The sequence below is a fragment of the Corapipo altera genome, unplaced genomic scaffold (genome assembly GCF_003945725.1).
Source record: "Corapipo altera isolate COAL_440 unplaced genomic scaffold, ASM394572v1 24b, whole genome shotgun sequence".
Classification (NCBI taxonomy): domain Eukaryota; kingdom Metazoa; phylum Chordata; class Aves; order Passeriformes; family Pipridae; genus Corapipo; species Corapipo altera.
Window position 1 is genome coordinate 11,210,384 of NW_020884888.1, and position 20,316 is coordinate 11,230,699.

A 20,316-nucleotide genomic window follows, 5' to 3' on the forward strand; every position below is an offset into this window, starting at 1 on the left:
TCTTCCCTATTTAACTGTTTTCAGATTAAACATAAAAGAATTTAACCATGGATGCAAGGCACACAGACTTAATTAGCCTCCAAACCAGAGAACATAACCTGGCTCTTCATTCACTACAACACACAAAGCCAGTACAGGCTTAAAATCTCACTCTGTGACATTTAATCATCTTTGCAAGGTACACTTAGGACAGCTGATGAGAAGGCCTGCTGTTCTGTATTGACTTCATAGTTAATAATACATTCACATATGTGTGTCCACATGTGTGTGTGTGTACACAAAATGTTTATGTCAATGGATGGAACAGCTACGGCATTATTTTCAACCATACTCAAAAAGGCAATCCAGTACAGAGGACCAGGTTTAAGCCTTTGACTTACGACTCGTGTTTTTAATATGAGAATAATGCACTAAGAATAACCACAGACACTCACTTCTATGTTATTTCAGTTTTGTTCCGTATTTAAAATGTCCACACATCTTCACACATTTCCCTTCTTCTCACTGTCAGTCACTGAGGCTCTCAGTTACCCAGATGAAAAGGACTGACACATTCTAAATTGTAAAGGTTTCTTGTTCTGCCTTGTTGAAAGAATCTGAGGACCAACTGGAGCAAACACTTGAGAAAAAAGTCCTTGGTGCTTATACTGAGACAAACCTCCACATCTTGCTATGTATCTGCAGTCACAAAAAAACAGGGAAAAAAAGACTTCTAAAGCGTGTCCCCATATTACTAAACATTCTCTCTTTCCCCCTCTCACTGCTTTCTTCATAAACACTTATGTCCATTGGTCTCAGAGAATTAACAATTTGTAATATTCCATAGTGTTAGAATCAGCCATCTTAAGAACAGTGGTGGTAAATCTTCCTAAAAGTTTTAAATTTTCCCTTCTGCATATATAGAAGAAGCTGTAATAGCAGCTGTAACAGAGTGTGTTCCGCCTCACTTCTTTTCAGCATTTCTTGAAAACACAGACACACACACACATAGATACACACAGTTGTCTCACAACTAACCTGCACAGTATCTACACAGGACTGCCATGAGCACACTGAATGCTTTCAAGCACATAAGCACATCATCCAGTGATGCCTGGAGATCATGATGAAGATTTAACTTTCAAGCCTTCTAAAAATACTTTTTTGGGCACCACTGCATACCTGCTTTAAATGCCAAGTTCTCATAGTCAACACAGAACTGAGCACAGAGTTTTATGTTCATTCACTCTCCAAAAAAAAAAATAAATTTCTTTTTTACCTAAAGATACCTTTTGAAATCTTCAATGATACTTGCTGAAAGGGCACAACCTTTCTCTCAAAAATCAAATTAAATCTAGCACTATCTTACATTAACCAATGAGTGAAGTCAATGAGTTTCCATACAACTTGAGGTGCAATTGGATTTGTATTTCTGTGAATCACTGGTCAGTCCTTTTAAACACAAAACAAAAAAACATATAAAACATTCCTTACTATGTAAAAGCTAAACAAACTTGCCAGAATTTAATTGCACAAAAGGATTTTGAAACCTAATTTTCTGACTTCACCTTGGGATTACCTGGATATAAAAATACAATAAAAATACATCAATAAAGCGTGACATATAAAAATGCTATTCATGTTCAAAGATGAAGAAATCATATTTCTACTGTTTCATATCCTATACAATCTTGTTGACTTCCAAATGCTTCACACCGTTGTGCACGATTTTGCCCCACACACTGTAAGAGCACCATGCAGTAGAAACACAGTGCAGAAGTGGTTGCATGCTGCCTGCTGTATCTGATATTGCTGATACTTTTGACAGGAACATTTATTAGACCATGTTAGCAGCAGACAAGAGATTCCCTCTGATACTCGTAACTGTCTTCAGCAGACTGACCATATGTTGTAGACATGTCGAATAAAGCAGCTATAAAATATCCGCCACATGAAATCACTTGCTACTTTCTGAGAAATTATTACAATCATGGCTTGAGAATGATCAAAGAAAGAAAAAAAGGGGCCACCATTTTAAAAACAGTTAGAATGAGACCATGTCCTACATGAAAAGCACATGGAGGTGAAGTGGGGTAGTCTGACTTCAAATTCCAGGAATAATCTCCCTTCTCTTCACCTCTCCACTACAGTCTATCTTGGGATTACTGAAATCAGTAGGATTTTTTATAATTTATTTTACAAAGGGAAATGAATTTTTCAGTTGTTCTGATGTGTCCAGGTCTTTTGAAACCAACATCTAAGTACTTATACTAACTCATAGTTTTAAAAAGCCTTTTATGGAAGAGCAAGAGAGAATAAACATTACTAATTCACCTCATAAGGCAGCCATAGTAGTCATGGGGAGCTGCAATGATTTTGTAGTCACAGGGTCCTGGGCTGCATCAGTGTGGTGGTATGGCACGATTTTGCCTCTCACTGCCCTTTAAGTAAAACCACTGATTTTTAACAACTATTTTTGTATAGAAAATACCCATTTCATAAGTCTGCAAACACCAGTTTAGAAACTTCACACAGTTTTCTTTTGGGACTTTGTAACTTTGACATTCATTACCCTCTTTGAAAACACAGAGATTAGTTATATATAAAACCAAAAAAGTCACCTTCCTAACTCATACTTATGATGTTCCAGAAAAATTATAAAACTTCAAACGGATTTCAGATTAGCATCACAATAATATGGTGGGATCCAATCCCAACTGTTCTGTATTTTTTAAACCAATAGAATGTCATACTTAACATTTAATTGTTCTTTAACTAAATAAATACAATTATGATTTTGCTGTAATCTTTCTGAACAAGTTGAGAAATATACCTCATACCTACCCATGCATTTGTGCAATTACTGATGGGGTTGTTGATGGAAGATTAGAATTTCCCGGGTGAGTTGCCGATCAATGAACCTTGCCACTGTATCCAGGGATAGTTGGAGTGCTAAAGAAAACAGTTAAAGGGGGGTGGGAGTGGAGAAAGGGTAAATTAAATGACTAGAGGCTTGAAATATAACTTATGGGTCAGTTCTGAAATGGTTAGTGTTTATCAAAGATGGATGGGGTAAAAGCTTTTCATAATATAATCCTTAGTCCTTAGATTGTATCAACTGGTATAGCTTCTTTATGGTCAGGGAAACAACTTTATGATGATCTAGCTGAAAATCTCTGGTTAGACATGGTGAAAGTGATTTCTTTAGAGACTTTTTTTTTTCCCAATTAGTTTAGGTTTAATATCTGTATGATATTCATGATTACAAGCAACATTCAATCATAAAAAAGAAATGGAGTCACAGGGTTTGCAGAGACCACAAAAAGTAAGAAAATATACTTTAAAAATGTAATAGAGATTTAGCTCATATTTAGTTTCCACCTTCAGCATGGAATTTAGATAGCAGGCTTTATGCCAACAAGTATGATTTCTCATAAGTTAAACCACAAATGGTTTTCCAAATTATTCTACAGTTCTCTAAATTTCCCCTAGAATTTATTAAGTTGTAATATTAACAACACTGCTAAGACATATCTACTTAAATTCTAGTTCGAGTGCACCAGTGGACTGAGACAGTAAGTGCCACATCTTGGAAAACTAAAGCCTTTTGTTAATTCTAAAGCTAAGTTTTAGTGTGAAGATGAAAAGCAGAGTTCCTTAAAGAGATGGAGTAAAAAAATTCTACTTATCTGAGGTAGCATAACAGAAAATTTCGATAACTACTGCAAGATGAAGTGAAGATGGACAAAATTAAAGAAAAAAAATAGGTACTAATATGAATTCAGACAAATAATCCATGAATATTAGAAATTAAAAAAACCCATAAATTCCCAATATGGTACTTTTTTTGCAGCTCAAAGTTATTCAGAGAGTATCATCAATATTGTTCTATACTGACAGCTAAAGATAGGACACTGTTGAAGTATACAGACACAGATTGCCCATACACATGGAGATAAAGGCTCATGACTGGTTGTTGCATCCACTGAATCGACTAAATATTTGGCATTATACACCTTGTCTCCATTAGTCCCTTGTGGGTCTTCAGACTGTATAAATAATAACAACGCCTCCTTTAAAATAATTTCTGAGGTACTTTTTTAGTTCCCCTGTACTCTGGGTAAAAATAAACAGTTCCTTTGATTATAAAGTACTACTAGTTTCATACAGCTGATCAGCTACTTCTCTGCAATTAAGTTCAGCATAGGATGCAAAAATGGGCATATGTGAGTGATGTGGTTTATCAGACTTTATGTATCTTTGACTTGAGTACTAGGAAACTTGGTTCTGAAATTCCTCCCCAGAATAGCAGGGGTAGTGACAAAATGCTGTATCTACTAACCAGGGTTATAACAAAGGACTGTGGGTGAACTGTATTTGCCATGGGAGCATTGGGGGTATATGTTGTAGTCTTTGTAACCATAGTTAGCAAAAGCACCATCTAGGTCTTTGTCTTATTTTGGAGTAGCCTTGCACTAACCCATACATTCATACACTGCTATGCTCCCTGGGCCATGCTCCAGCATACGACCCTCCAGAGAAGATGGCTTTGTAGAATCAGTACAGAAGTTTTGCAGCACTTGGTGAGATGTTGCCTATAGGGAATCACCAATTATTTGGCTGAGGACCTAACAAATCTACTGTCTGTCTTGACAGCAGCCACACAGGCACAAGTAGGCTTCAAAATCTAGTACATAGTAGAACATATTTGCAGAATTGGCCAAAATTACTTGCATCCAAGTTTGCTTTTTCATGTCAAAGCAGACAATTGTTAGGTTATGTGCAGATTAGGTCACTCTGTAGGAAATTTCTTCTGCATATCAGGATCCCACCAAGGGACACAATGGATACTAGGTGGCTGTGAGTACAAGCACATGCATCCATCCAAACCTGAAAACATACCTGCTATCACCTTGAAGGAATCAGTCAGACTCTGAAAACAGTTTTATTACCCTGGTGATGGGATACATCCCAAGGTACATCTCTCCCATGTCATGGAATTCCACTGACTTGAAATTGTATGGATGTCACACAGAAGAGAAGCAAATCACAACAAGAAGCCCCATATTAACTTGCAATATTTAATAAGCCTATTTGAAGTTAACAAACATAATAACTATACAACTGTGGCGATATTAGAATATACTGTGAGGCATCTGCTTGACAAAAACTTCTCACCTTTAAAACTTGCAAAAGTAGAAGAGAAGACAAAAGCATCAGAAATGTCCAAACATGACCCAAAAGTCTGTCTGAGAGAAGATACAAGATGAAGATTTGTTGTAGACTGTCTGTTAGAAGCAATTGACAGAAGTTGGTACATTGATAACACATGGGATGGATGTAGATCTAAAAGAGAAGAGAGGTGGGCATGGAGAAGACAAAAATACCAGGAAAGTAAGTAAGCTTACACTAAAGTAAAGCAGCACTGCTCTCCTGGGAACATGCAAAGAAGATGCAAAAATGTGCTGTGGTTATGTAGGTGACAAGGCAGAAGAAACTGAGGTTCAAAAAATACTCCCCTGGGTTTTTGTTTTTTTGAATCATGCTGTCTAGCTCTTGTGTGCTTTCTCTGATGAGCTGCTAAACCATACTGCTGCTGCTAAAGAAAACAACTAAGTACCAAGCTACCACTGGGCAACGCATAAAACTCCTCTGTGGTTATGCTGTCGTCATCAAGCTTTCTTTCTCTAACCATGACATCTCTCTTGCTCATGCACTTCCTTGTTATCGTCCTAGCAGCTCTTAGTCCTGACAGTGAGAAACATATAGTGTTGACAGTTGAGTCTGTGTAAGCACTAAGATTTTCAATTGGACTGTAGTGATTCTGAGTGCCTCTGCTTTGGTGTGACTCTGTTTTGTGTGCCCATAGAGTCATAGAATCACTAAGAACTGAAAAGACCTCTAAAGTCACCGAGCCCAATTGTTAACCCAGCACTGCCAAGTCCAACACCAAACCATGTCCCTCAGTGCCACATCTATATGTTCTTCAAATATCTCCTGGGATGGTGACTCAGCCAGCCTGTTCCAGTGCTTGACAACCCTTCCCATGCAGAATTTTTTCCTAATATCCAATCTAAATCTCCTCTGGTGCAACTTGAGACCATTTTCTCTTGTCCTATTGTTTTTTACCTGGTAGAAGGGACCAAGCCCAACTGCCCCTCATCTAGTTTTCGGGCAACTAGATAAGATCCTCTCTGAACCTCATTTTCTCCAGGCTAAACAAGCCCAACTCAGCTCCCTTAGCTGTTCCTCAAAAGACTTGTGCTCCAGACCCTTCAGCAGCTCCATTGCCCTTCTCTGGCCATGCTCCAGCACCTCAGTACTGCTTCTTGGAGTGAGGGTCCAAATCTTGAACACAGGATTGGAGGTCCAGCCTCACCATAATGGGATGTCTTTGAAGACTTTTATTTCCTGGTAATGTTCAGGAAAAACAGTGTGAACTTAATTTAGTTGGCCCTCCATACTGATATTTAGAGCTATATGAGATGCCTTAAGGTATCTGAGATAATTCCCTATAGCACAGGATTCGCAGGAGATACATATTTTTCTGAAGCTGCAGCTGGTAGTGATGGTCTAGGGTGCCTCTAGGTTATTGGATGCCTAGGTTTGCCATGTAAATTCCGCATCAGCTGTATTTCAGGGAGCAAAATCAAGATTCCCTCAACCTTGGATCTAGCACTTCAGCTTGAGCAACGGAGGTATCCAAGTCCTTTGCGCAAAAATTCTGTCAGGTGAAAGGAATACGGTAGAGTTCCTAACATTTTACTCTTTCTTATAAACACTCCTGTATAAATATCATAGAACTAAATCACCATATTAAGTTATTAACTAGCTCTTCTTGTTACTGTAATTATAAAATAGGCCTCTCAGATCTCATTTCCAGTACGTAAGACTTGTAACTGACTTCCACCTTAAATTCCCTTTCAGGAAGACTGACATGCCACATGTTTGTGGCCCTTCTTGATCCTATTTATCTCCATGATCCTACTTGCTAAACAGAATAACCTGTGATAAAAATGCCTCAGACATGATCCTGTTTCAGGAAACTCAATGCATACACTCTCTTTTGTCGGGAAAGACTACACCTAAGAATATTTGTAAAGTTAAACCAAAGTGCTTCATGCAGAGAATGGGACTGACAGGATTTTTGAGCAGTGCATTATAAGTTGCATTTCATATCCTTCTCCCTCAGCCATCAACACAGGATAGGGAATGGGTACTTATAAACGGATTTGGGGTTTCTAAAAGAATAAAACCATCAAAATGGTAACTCCCTGGGAAAATTTTGAATCTTGTTGACCTGATTTTGTTTCTACAATTTCAAACTGTTTTATTCTGCTTTCAACTTTTTCAGCCCCCCATTTTTAGTATGGGATAATAATTTTCAGAAACAGTAAAGCATTTCAAGCCAGAAATAAAATCTCATTTGAAAAATGTCAGAGTAGGATACATCAGCACACCCCTGCGCTCTGCCTCAAGCTCACCGATGAGTCAAACTGGAAAACAACTAAAAAGGCATCCATGCTGGACAAGCTATCATTTTCTGAAGAAAAGATACATTGTGAGAAAGCTCTTAGGCAGCCCATGTAAATGACTGTGCAAGGTACCACAGGGTCCTCTTCCCAGCTGATTGTGCCTGTGAGGTTTTTATGATAACTTGAAATTATAAGGGATGCATGCACACAGTCAATTGGAGAATGACTACACTGAAGAAATATGACCAAAGTCACTACAGATATACTGATGTGATAGTAGCATTTTGCTCTATGTGCTTGAGAAACCATGATTAAAGGGGAGTTTCAGAGAATGGCTTTGTGCAAGAACTGCAGGACTTGAAACACTTACGACTTTATCTTCTTAGAAACCATATGTATTAAGTTCCCATTTCAATCAAGTGCTTTTGGTCAGACCCCATCCACTCTCTGACACAGACAATCTCTGTGGGCTTGAACAGGCCACTTCAGCGTCATCTGCTGATATCTTTCAAAAAACAGTATTATAACCTATTTACCAGCGTTCTGGTAATGCATTAGTTGATGTTTCAAAGGTGCTGCCAAGTAATTAACAGTTGCTGAGAATGCGCATGCATTGTGTAAGCACTGCCCTCTACTGTGGATCATGAGAGCTGAGGAATTACGAGTATCAAGTTTTAAAAAGCTAATGACTGCCAGATTTTTTACTTAATTGTGGAGACAAAGGCTTTTAATCTAGAACAAGAAAACATAATCACTGTCCTGTTTTTGTCAAATCAAGAAGCAGGTTCCAATAAGCACCACAGTGAAAGCCCCAAAGTTGTTGTGCTATAGTATAAAAGACATACGAAAGAGGAAAGCACAACTCAGACATAACACTTGATTGATATGAACCATTGCTGCACATGCTGGAATGCACTAAGTGTAATACACTATTACTGCAACAAGTACAGCCAGCTCACTAAAGTGTAAGTGAGCTTTAACCATACCAAGGAGAGGAATTATTTACGCCTAACATACCAGAGCCCTGCCCATGAATACTACAGAGGAAATCCCCATCACCAGCGTGGGAGGCTTTTTTTTCCATTGACCCCTAAAACACCTGCAGAACTAAAATACCACATAGAGCATAACCTTGTTTCAGCAGCTGCTTGGAGAAGAGGTCAACAAAGAAAAAAAGCTGGTGGTTCGGAGTGGAGGGGAATTATACAAAATTATATATATATATGTATATATATATATAAAGATTTTAAAGTAAAAGAGATTTTAAAATAAAAAAGAACAGTAGATGATTATGTTAGAAATACATACGAGGCAGCAAAAGCACTTTCTCTACAATTTGCAAAATTATTAAGTTCAAAATACATTTCTGAATAAGAAAGAGAATTTTTCAAAGTAGTTGTTAGTAACAAGAAACAATTAATTGGGTCATTACTTATTTTCTCAAAAGTGCCCAAAGGATTTATCAGTCAGTCTTCCTGTAGCTGTGATGCAAAGTTTCCTCCCCTGTATAACTTGCCCAAGGGAGATGAAAATACAGTGTTTCTCCAGGTTTTGGACTGCCCTGCTCTTCCTTGATACACATTTGGGTTGGAGTGGCAGCTACACACAGGAGATCAGATTGTGGTGTTTGTGGCCAGGTTTTCACAGGAGCTTAGCGATCAACGTGCACTCTTTCAGAATTCTGGTTTTCATGTGTGGTTGCTGAGCTATTTTTGAAAGCCTGTCTGCCTGTACGAAACATACTTGTTAGCACTCAGTTGCTTATCTACCTAGTATATGGTTAGTTATGTGACATACAAAACCAAATGCAGTATTCAACTTCCACAATTAAATAAATATTATAAGTAAATACTTAATAATCAAACCAGTAAGAAACAAATTGAAAATAACCAAGGAAAACAGACATAATCAATTCAGAGTTTAAAATCTTGTAAAAGAAATCTCAGAGGTTGTAGTTTTGCAAAATATATGAACAGATACTCAATCCTGTCCCTGTTCAGGAAATCATGCTAAGCAGGTACCTTTAACTCACTGATTCCAATGAAATTTACACTTCATCAGTTTGAAAGACAAGAAAGCAAACATGAGGGAGGTTAAAGTTGGCAGACAAGTAGCGAAAGTAGGAAAAAACAAACAAGAAAAAGAAAACATGCACAAAAAAAATCGGTACCTTTCAAAATACAGCAAAAGACATTTGAGCCACTGGACAATTGTTGTTTAGTAAATGTGAAAAAAGCAACATATGATGAAAATACAAAAAAGCACCAGTGCATTCAGTTTGGAACCTTGCTATTTAGCGGCACAAAAAGATGAGATTCAAGCCTGTAACACCCGCGCTCTGAAAATGTAGTCCACTCAGTGAAAACTCTGTAAAATGAAATCATGCTCTGAAAAGTCTAAAAGTGTAATCTCAAAAGTGTAAAAGTGATTACACTATTTACAGTGAGATTGTAAGTTTTAGAAAAGATTTTTGGAGATCTGTTAGTGAAAAAGGACTGCATCAGAAAGAGATTTTCAGAGTGCTTTTTCATAACAACTTCCTAATTTTTTGACTGTCTCTTTACAAAAACCCTGATTTCTGTGTTACCCTTGACAAAGAAATGACAGAAGATTCCAGCTTTTAGGCATACATTGCAACATAACCAAGGATGAAAGAGAGGAACATGTTAATTTTAAAACAAATTCAGGAGTGCATATACAAAACATGGATATTAAGAAAGATGCTACATTCCAGGGCTGGAACAGACTTCAAGAGATTATGTCACTAATGCCTTTCCCCTAAGACAGGTTTTAATATAAGTCTGTAAGAGAATGAGAAGAACTGAATAATGATCCAGGATTTTCGGTCAAGTGCAAAGATGAAGCATCTGACCTGAAAAGCCACAGTTCACTTAGGGAAATTCCCACTGATCATCCTAGACTGCTACCACTTCACAAACATAATTATAATTAATAAGTTCAGATTCATAAATCAAGCACTTGCAGATGAATCACAACACCTGTGACATGGCTTTTTATGCATGCTGCAGGCTCTCACAGCTATTCCATGTCTGAACCACTGAGAAAAACTGGATAAAACATGACTAAGATTCCCAAGTCTTCACTTATGTCCCAGCCTAACTTTTAAGAACTATGGCCATCACTTTGTTCTAATTAATATTATTTAAACCCAAGTTTCAGCAAAGAACCATTTCAAAAGCTTCAAGATTGGAGTTCAGTTAAAAAACAGCAGAGACTTGGGCTCAAGTTATTTGAATTCTCATTCCTAACTGTGCTACAGATTCTGAATGGGATTTTGTAAACCACTTTATCACACTGCACCTGGATTTCCATCTGTAAAACATCCAAATTGCATGGTAAAGGACTTCAGAGTATTATCTAGAGTGTTGGATATATGCACAGCAGCTCTTCACAACATTATTGTGAAGATCTTATATTAGGTGCTTTTAGGCTGATCTACAGCACGAGTCAAGACTTTTTTCTTTTTTCTAATTCCTTAAGAAAAAAGAAGAAAAACAGAAGATGGTTTCCTGTTCTGCCAAAAGGAAGAGAGGGTGGGTGCAAGGCTAACATACAAAACATGCCCAGGTTCACCACTCTTCCTGTTTGTCTCTGCAGTTACATGACAGATGACTCTTAGCTACTTGCAGCTTTGCTAATAATTTGAATGTTGGCAACCACTTTCTTGCACGGTCTGGGGAAGAATAGTGTCTCACTCTGGAGTAATGCCTGAGCACCAATACTGCTGCCCGAGGGCTACAGGTAGGAAGTGCAGCTGCTGGTCCATGAGAGTGAAAGTGACTTATCTACAAAGAGGTTTTTATACTTTACATTTATATAGGCTTCTAAATCCAAAACATAAACCTAACTTTTCAAGGATTTTGGCGGGAGTTTAGCAGCCTTATATCTTTTCACCTCCTTCCAGAACTACTGACAAACACACAAAGTGGGAAAAACAAATTATAGGCAACAGTTTTATGCCTTCTGATTTTCCTCATTCTTTTGCTCAGAATCATAGCAACCTTGATGTCTGAAAGTCATAGACAGAGAATAAATATGAAACACTTGATAGAATTTTCCAGGTGGAATTGAGTTTTTCACAGCTTTGACATGTCAGAATCTTTTAATTCTCAGAGATCTTGCTGGTTGCCAGAAATCAATGAAACCTATAGCTTCATTCACTAAAAACCAGAAAAATGAGATGCAGCATACCAGAGAAGGTAATACAGAACCAGTTGCTTGAATCCACCACAGTACCATATGCTGCAAATAGTTCCAGACAGGATGTCTGCCTGCAGCAGAGTGTACACATCAGCTTCTTTTCTTCAAAGCTCCACAGCAACAGCAATACAACGTAGCAGAACTAAGGGTTAGCAGCTCTGTAATTTCACTACAACTCAGACCTCTGTTCAGCACTATGTTGTATTCTCTATGTGCTCTACTTTTAAAGCACATTCATTTCTGCGTAATCATTTTATACTATTTTATGTTTCAATTCAAGTAGAAAAATTAGATGCAGGTTATGAGAAACCAGATGACTTGTGCAGAAGGTGAAATAAAATGATTGGAATGGGGCATTATGTCATAAAAGCTTGGTATTAATAGGCTTGGCTGCAGTAACATGGGTCAAGTTTGACCACCTTACAATGCTTAGCGCCTTACTTTGCCTGTGAACCTACTGCTGTAATGAGTAAGGCTGTCTGAAGAATGATGGACTGTTTCCCACATGTGTGTGACAGCATTTGATGGATACACATTCATCTTGAATACCACGTAAATAAATAACATGAACAGACCTAAGGCGAAGTTCAGAAATTCCAGCTACTTACAAGGCAGCTCACAACAACAAGAAATATTTAGCACATACTCTGACATAAGCAAATAAGATCCAGCATTGCATCTTCACAACAGAGAGGGCAATATTTTTACAGTTTTCGTCCCTCTGCTTTCCAAGTGAAATATCCCTTCTGTAGTTTCCTGACGACAGTGAATTGTGCAAGACCACTGCAAGGACACACAGGAGAGACTGATGCAAAGAAAAATTCTGATTAGGTAAACAGAAAGTCTCTTTCCTCTTTTGTTTTATTGTTTTTAGTTCTTACTATTACTATTCTTGCTACCTTTTTCATTTTACTTACTCAAAAGTTTGCAAATTAATGCTTAATATCAGCTCAAGCTACTAAAGACAGGTTTAGGAAAGGCTTAAAGTGAAAACCTTCAAATTTTGAAGTTCATCATCTAGTTAAAAGTATGGTGTTCCTAATTAGCATTCAGGGAGCTTTTGCACACTCAAAGGCCATCTAGTGACTAAAGTTAAAAGTCATACACTTTTAACATGGCAATATTCAAGTCATACTACCCATCAAACAGTGGCACAGGTATTTCTACGCAACAGACTTGTCCATTAATACCAAAGAACAGAAAGCATCCAAAGTATGAAAGTACGGCATAGTTTGAAAAAAACAATTTTTTTGGAAGTAAGGACTCAATTCAGAATGGCATCAGCAGAAATTCCTGGTGCATATTACACTCAGAACCTTCTCTCCCATGTCCTACTAAGCTGAACCTTGAATGTAACACAAATCTACTTCCTGATGCTGGGCATTCACAGAAATGTCTGTGTTAGGTAGTCTCAGCATCATCAGGAATCACAAGCCAGGTGTTTTGGGCATGATCCAGCAGATGTGCACAAGCTAGCTTCACATGGAACCTTTCTCAATTCAGAAAAATGGAAAGGTGCCTGTTGAGTTCCTAAAACTTGGTTGTGCAATTAGTCTAGCAAGATTAACAGCAGGAAAAATATTCTGATTTCCATCTCAGCCTAGGTCAGAGCCTGCTGATCGTGAAGAGTTCATTATACCATGACAGTATATTGCACTGGTGTTACCACAGGAAGATTTTACTTCCCAGGATGGGCACACCAGGGGTAGCTTTTGGTCTGATGATCAATTAATGTCAACTCTTTATGACCATTCTGCACAAGATGGATGGCAGGGTCACTTGGGCCACAGAGCAATTCCTGGATAACAAAAAAAACCCCAAATCAATGTTTCTGTTGAAAAGCATGATGTGTGGTCTTAGGAGCATAATTTCCCTGAAGCTATAACATTAATGTGATACAATAAATAAATAAGGCCTTAATGTTCTATGAGAAATTCATACTTAATCAAAACAGGTTGCATTTCAGCTTACTGTGAGACAAGTAGATGGATAAAATCTGTTATGCCGTCATCTCAGCAGACATCTCTCTGGTCATTTTGTATTAGCCTCCTTGAGTATTTTTATATATCTATTCTGGATGGTCCTTTAGATTTTTACAGACCTAAACTGACCACTTGAGGGAGTTACCACTGTAGGTCATTTACTATTGACTCAATTATTAAAAAGGACTCTCAAGGTTCAGCCCCGAATCAGAAACCCCATGGTGCTTCTTGTGTTAACAGACTCATTCATGTTATTAAAAAGAATAAAGAGCGTTACCCCAAATTTTTCCATTCCTTTCATCAAGATCAGATTTTTAACTGTTTTTTCCCCCTTCTCCAAGTAGCAAGAACTCAGGAGGTAGGATCAAAATCATGCTAATAAACAAAACATGCTGTGCAATGCTTGTATAGCGAGACTTTGAAGTTTGCACATGGTTAAATGGGATTAAGTCTACACCAGCATTGTCAATGTCTTCAAAATATACTGCACCAGCACAGCTACTGTTCGGATAGAAATGCAACCAAAAATATGTACATTATTCATAAGACAGATGGTGGAGGCAGCTGAACAATATACTGCATGCTCCAAAATTCTAATTATTTATTAAAATGGTCCACAAGAAAAAAAACCCACAGAGGTGAACTGCCCAGTGTGCTTGGCATGTCCCAAGATGAAAACAATCATCTGCTGAACTTGCAGGACACAACAAATGACTGCTCTACTAGATATGTGAAGGCAAAAAAATGGAAATAAGATAGAAATGTGTCATCTCTCTCCTTTTGGCTATGTGGATAATCAGATTGGGATATTCTTACAAAGAGGAGATAACAGATTCTGATTTCTAGTTTACTGGTAAAAGGCTGGAGACACCCACAAGCCAAGGAAACATCTACAACTCGTTTCAGAAAATGAGAGAGGGACTGCTTGGGCTAATAAAATATGTAGAAAGTAGAAACAATCCAGGGACATTGTACATATACAAAGGGATATGACAGGTTCAAGAGCTTCAGCTTACACTGTTAAAGACCGAATAGATCAATAACTTTTTTCTCACCAGACAGAATTTTCTGATAGAATTTTTATGCAGTCCTAAAAGATAGGTCAAGGTTTTGCTCTTGGAATGATGCAGTGCTCATGTGAATTTGGTAAAATACTGTGGTAAATAATTAGGTTGGCATGTAAGCTAAATGAACCAGTTCATCAGGGAGAATCTTACCTTTTAATCTCCTCAGATACTGGAACTTCAGTAAATTTCGTAAGCATGTTTTCTTTAAAAATAAACTGCTTCTCTTACTGTAATACTTCTCTCATTTAGTTCTTGAGAACACAGAGCAACTTAATATCAGGTCTGAATTTCTCTCTTGGTCTCTCCCTGCAAGCAGCTCTCACCATCCATGTCTATATTTCTTTGAAAGAGTAACATTCAAGAAACCATGATAGCATTTTCTATCTACCGATAGCATTTTTCTTCCACCCTGCAGAGGTACCTGTCTCTCCCATTGTATGTCTGACTGTGTCCAGTAACACAAATGTCCACTGGGTTTGCCTGAGCAACTCAGCTGCCTCATGGCCTGGAAAGATAAATATGTTAGCTTCCAGCGGGGGCAAGAAGTCATCTCTGCTCCTTATCAGACTTGTCGAACAACCTGGTTCATTCTGCAATCCCCATGCCCACCTCTGTGTTAAGCCCTACAAATAGAATAAAAGTTGCAAATTGGATATGGGGGCTTTGTCACCAGGTTCCCAGCTACAAATATACCTGCATAGTCAAATTCCGTGGTCCACTGCAAAGAAAACTTTAGACCACAGAGAAAAGGGTAGAAAATTCTGTTGTCATATGAGTGAGAGAAGGGGACTCTACAGGCAAACACTGTCAAGACCTTGTCTTCTAGCATTGAGCACCTTCCCTATACTGACTCAGAATACATGAAGGATAGTTCTTCAGCTGTCCCTTTCTCTGGCAGGCTATGATTCTCCAGTCTTAGAACGACCTTCATTGTCAGTTTCTTGCATTTGCTTTGCTGTTACAGAGTTTCCCTAAGTTTGCTTCACTCAGCAGGTGCAAGCGCCTGCTAGGGAAGTTCAAAGTTGCTGACTGCCAAAGCCATAGCACTACATCTTCTCACAACAGAGAAGCTCCTGTCTGCTGCAGATGTTTTATAAACCGCAGCTCATCCGTATCAAAGACTGCTTCTGTCTCCTTTTTTTACATTCATCCCAGACACAGTGGAGAAAGTGACTGTAGAATTTGCTTGCAAAATGCCTGACTGATCTCTCTCTCAGCACAACTTCCCCAAACAACTTAGCTGTGGAATGTCTTGGGACTTACATCTAGAAAGATTAGCAACTTATATCACACGAAGTGCCTGCAGGTTGGTAGTTGGGCCCTGAATTATATAGCTAAAATCTGGAATTCATTTATGCAGTCTCATTAAAAATAGTAGCTAAAAACTAGTCTACTTTTTATATCTATATTTACTCATTTGTAGTTAATATCTCAGCATCACAGGAAAACTAGTAAATGCATACTATGTTTGGAAGAACACTTACACGACTGTCCTTAAGAAATTTATACTGGACTATGCCTGTTTCAAGGTTTGTCCAAGGGTTAAATTTGACTTTTTCTGACAGCTTCAGTGGAGTCGGCATTTCACTCTAATAGTGAACTTTATTAAAAAAAAAAGTCACCAGAAAGCCAACAGACAGTTTCTATCTGTGTTCTGGAACTACTCTCCATTTCAGACTACTTTCTTGACTGTAACCTGGATTACTGACTTGATGACATTCAGTTTCAGATTTTGTCTGTGTTCATTTCAGATATGTCCCTATCTGACAGAGTATATCTCTGTCTCTATCTGCTTTTATCTGGATTGGAATACTTAATGGTCAGATAGAACTGCATTTCTCAAATATTCTTTCCCCTTCATTTTGCAGAAAAAAACAGTTGAACAGTTCTGACTGATGTCTGAGGTCTAATTTCATATGTTAATGAAGAATACAGTAACTGAGAAATAAGAGTGAAAATTACATGGGATGGGCAAGAAAAAAAAAAGACAAATCATGTAGTCTATTTTTTATCCTTTGTGGTTTCTTATGTTCTTTAGGGTTCTGTTATATGACTGCAGAAAACATAATGAGATTTAAAATGCAAAGTTTGAAGACAGAAACAAGGAACAAAAACCACTGTCTGAATTTACGACACTTAGAGATTTTTGGTGACAGTAATACATATAAAGTATCTTTAACTGCGAAGTAAGTAACTGCACTATTGCATAATAAAATAGAACAAGGAGTTTATTTACATTTCTTTACCATGTTCTGAGAAATGTTTCCCCTCATCTATGAGCCTGTAGCATGAGACACCATAAAATTTTGTTCTAGCTATAATGAGCATCTCTCTATGAAAATCACTGAAATTGACTTCAATCATATTGCTTATGGCTGATTATGTCTACCTTAAGAAGCCCTGGGCCGATATTTCTGCTTTCCACAATTTTTATAAGACAATTCTGAAACCATTAACCCAATTTTGCTTCATGTTATAAGTGGTAAATTTCCATTTTGATGCTGTAATCAATATGAAATGATCAGACTCAGCCAGACTCAATGTGTAAGACATTTATATAAAATAAGAGAGTAATATGTACTTTGACTAACATGTGATGGCAGTCCTGAAGAACTTCTGTTCTCTGATCAGCTAGGCACTGGAATAGGTCTTTAAATGTGCTGCACCGCAACTTGTCAGGAAATACAAAGAAACACAGAAATATCCAGGAGATTTCCCAACTCCAGATTGACTTATTATTTTGGTTTGTAGTAAAGTAGGTGCTCATTAGAACTATGGTATGTAGTTTCACAATTTACATAAATAGATTTTTAAAAAACATTAATTACCTTCAAAGTTTTTTTTCTTTTTTTAGCATTTGAATTCCCACTGGAATTTGCTGACTAGTACTTCTTTGCTACAGCAGGGACAACGAAACATACAAACACTACTGCAGTTTTTATATCCAGTTCAAATATCGAGGGCAAATATGTTTTATAAGCTTGTTCCTTTAGGACCCTGGGGAATGGAGTTCAGAAACTCATTTTATTTATTTGTCAAGCATCACCAATTTCTTTGGTGTTTAAGAAATAAATATAGTAATTTGCTTTACCTCTGAATCATGTCCTGACTCCCACTGTCTGTTCTGGCCAGTTTCCTCCTGAAGGCCTCCTGTGGGGACCACTGGTGAGGTTTCATATCACTGTAGTCCACCAGGGATTCAATAGCTCTTCCAACACTGTTCAGCATCTGCTATTAGACTCACAGAACCTGAGCAGGGATCTATTAAAGGCATAACATCCTGGTGTGGGAATAAAGGGTAATTCACCCCTACAGGAGGGGTGAGTAGATAAAATTTAGGGAAAGAATTACTGTTTTTTCTCTTCAAAGTTGGAAAAGTCATGATTGCTCTCAAGACCGCTCACAACAGGCATGTACATCTTCCTTAACACTCTTGGATGCTGTCAGTGATCATCTTGTAAACTAGTTCAACTGGTAAGGTAGACTTTTCAAAGGCACTTGTTGGCCTTTCAGGTCCATCAGAAAATAGTCATTCTCTTCTATCATCCTTATGTGGCAGTAAACTTAAAAGATGCAACTTGCCCCTGTTTCTTCAAGTTTCTGAAGTTCCAGCTAACAAATTGCTGTAAAACTAGACATCATTCTCCAGAATATCGGTGCATAGAAAAGCATGGTAGTCGTTTAAGTATTGAATTCTTTCCTGAAAAGAGATTTATCAAGTATGGTACAAAAAGAACAGAGCCATTGAATGCGCAGAATTTTTCTGTTTCTTGGTAATGATGGAAAATACCTTACAATGAAATGTCTCCTGGTGTGAAACATGGTTCACGAGTACCACTGTAACCCAGTCCTTCAAGGGACATACATAGCAACTTGCAATGGCACTAAAAATTACTGACTCATGTAGTAGAGACAAAATGAAGAAGTTTTCAGTCTCACTGACAATTACATGGTGTTTTCATTGAAGAATTTTAAAATAAACTATTCTGTTGCTATAGAAATCACAAGCGAATTAAATTGAAACACAGATTTAACACAAAAAAATTATCAAATGCAAGCACAGAGAAATGCAAATCCAGAAAACTTACAATTATTACTTGGAATAAGTAAAACATATTAACATCAGAGTTTTCCATGCAGCTCACTTACCTCCAGAGCTTTGCCACTTGTTCTATCAGTAGACAAGTTCATTAATGTCTCAGCTCAGAATAAGCAGTACTCATTTCCTGATTCCAAGGTTGATAGTATGCATCTAGAACTCTAAACAAAAGCAGTCTGATTTATAAAGGTCCTCTCCGAATGAATTCAGTGCCAACTGCAAAGGTCTGGCTCTTCAGAAAAATCAGACTATGTTTATTTGGACAGTTTAATTCAGACTATGGGGGCCTTTCTTTTATGGCCTTGTCGGGAGAAATTGGGGCAGAGAGTCTGATAATTCCTTTGTTTATGTTAGTCTCACACAGATGTAATTTCTCTGAAATCCTAACTTGCTGCTGATTAATACAAAATTAGAAATAAGACTAAAATTTATTACAGTACAGGTTAAAAGATGTGTTCTGTAATGCAGAATCATGGTGGGTCTTTTTTTTTTTTGAGTAGTTTGCTGATGGAGCAGAATAAATAAATAAATAAACACACCTTCCTTCTTTATCAAGGTTGGTTTCATATATAGATCACAAGAACTAAAATGTGTAAAAAGTGACAGCTGAGGATATTTTATATGCCGTATGGGCAGTGTAAGGCTAAGCCAACACTCTGAAGATACGGAACTCTATCTGATACATCCTGCTTTCTATCACAGTTGTACATTCATCTGAGTGAAATGAAACTTCCAAAATTTGTCTTCCGTCAGTAACAAGCCTTTAAAATGCCATACTGGTGTCTATATTTACTGACACTCTGTAATCTCCATACCAAATATAATCAGTTTTACACTAGAAATTACATTCAGTGCTGCAGATTGACTTTTTCCTCCATACCTTCTCACATCCTCCTGGAAAGCTTTAGAAAGAGATGACAGGAGAGGTAAAGACATGGGAACCACGTAAAGCATAGGATGGAAGACATTGCAAGGATGACTCATTTTGTAGAGTGAAATGCAATTTAAACTTTACGTTAGATTTTGTTTACAGGGATTTTGTCCAGTTTATCTTGGGAAGTAAATTTGCCAAGGAAGGTTGAATTATTTCTTCTGTCAACATTCTGAAGTGATCTGTGCTTTTAAAGAAGTACATGGATGAATCAGTCACATGTCCAAGTTAGTCCTCTTTGCTAGATGTCTGACTTTGTTTTAGGATTTCTGTGGAGCAGTCCTTTTTGCTTCTTTGACAAGAAACAGCTAGTTTCCCTCTCTGGCACAGTAACAACATACCAAATCTTTCAATAAAGTGACGTTTTCCTGTCAGACTTTATTTGAGAAAGAAAACTCCTTGCGTCTTCCCCCCCCCCCTTCAAAAAACTACGCATTAAATACTCATATGCCACAGGAACATGCAAGTGTCCTGGGATTCCAGACACTTCAATTGCTCTCTTGCAGCAGCGCAATGTAGATGGGGCAGCAGAGTTGTAGGTGCTCATGACAGTGACTGGATC

At 37.7% G+C, this 20,316-nt stretch overlaps 1 protein-coding gene across 1 annotated transcript; it reads right to left on the bottom strand.

Annotated features, from left to right (window-relative positions):
• Positions 1–555: 555 nt before the first annotated feature.
• On the bottom strand, positions 556–18,143 carry SPATA48 (spermatogenesis associated 48). The gene is given in 9 exon segments (XM_027643859.1): positions 556–596; positions 599–678; positions 2,824–2,931; positions 14,051–14,158; positions 15,205–15,347; positions 17,816–17,886; positions 17,889–17,944; positions 17,946–18,082; positions 18,084–18,143. Coding segments are annotated over 9 exon segments (804 nt in total).
• Positions 18,144–20,316: the final 2,173 nt, after the last annotated feature.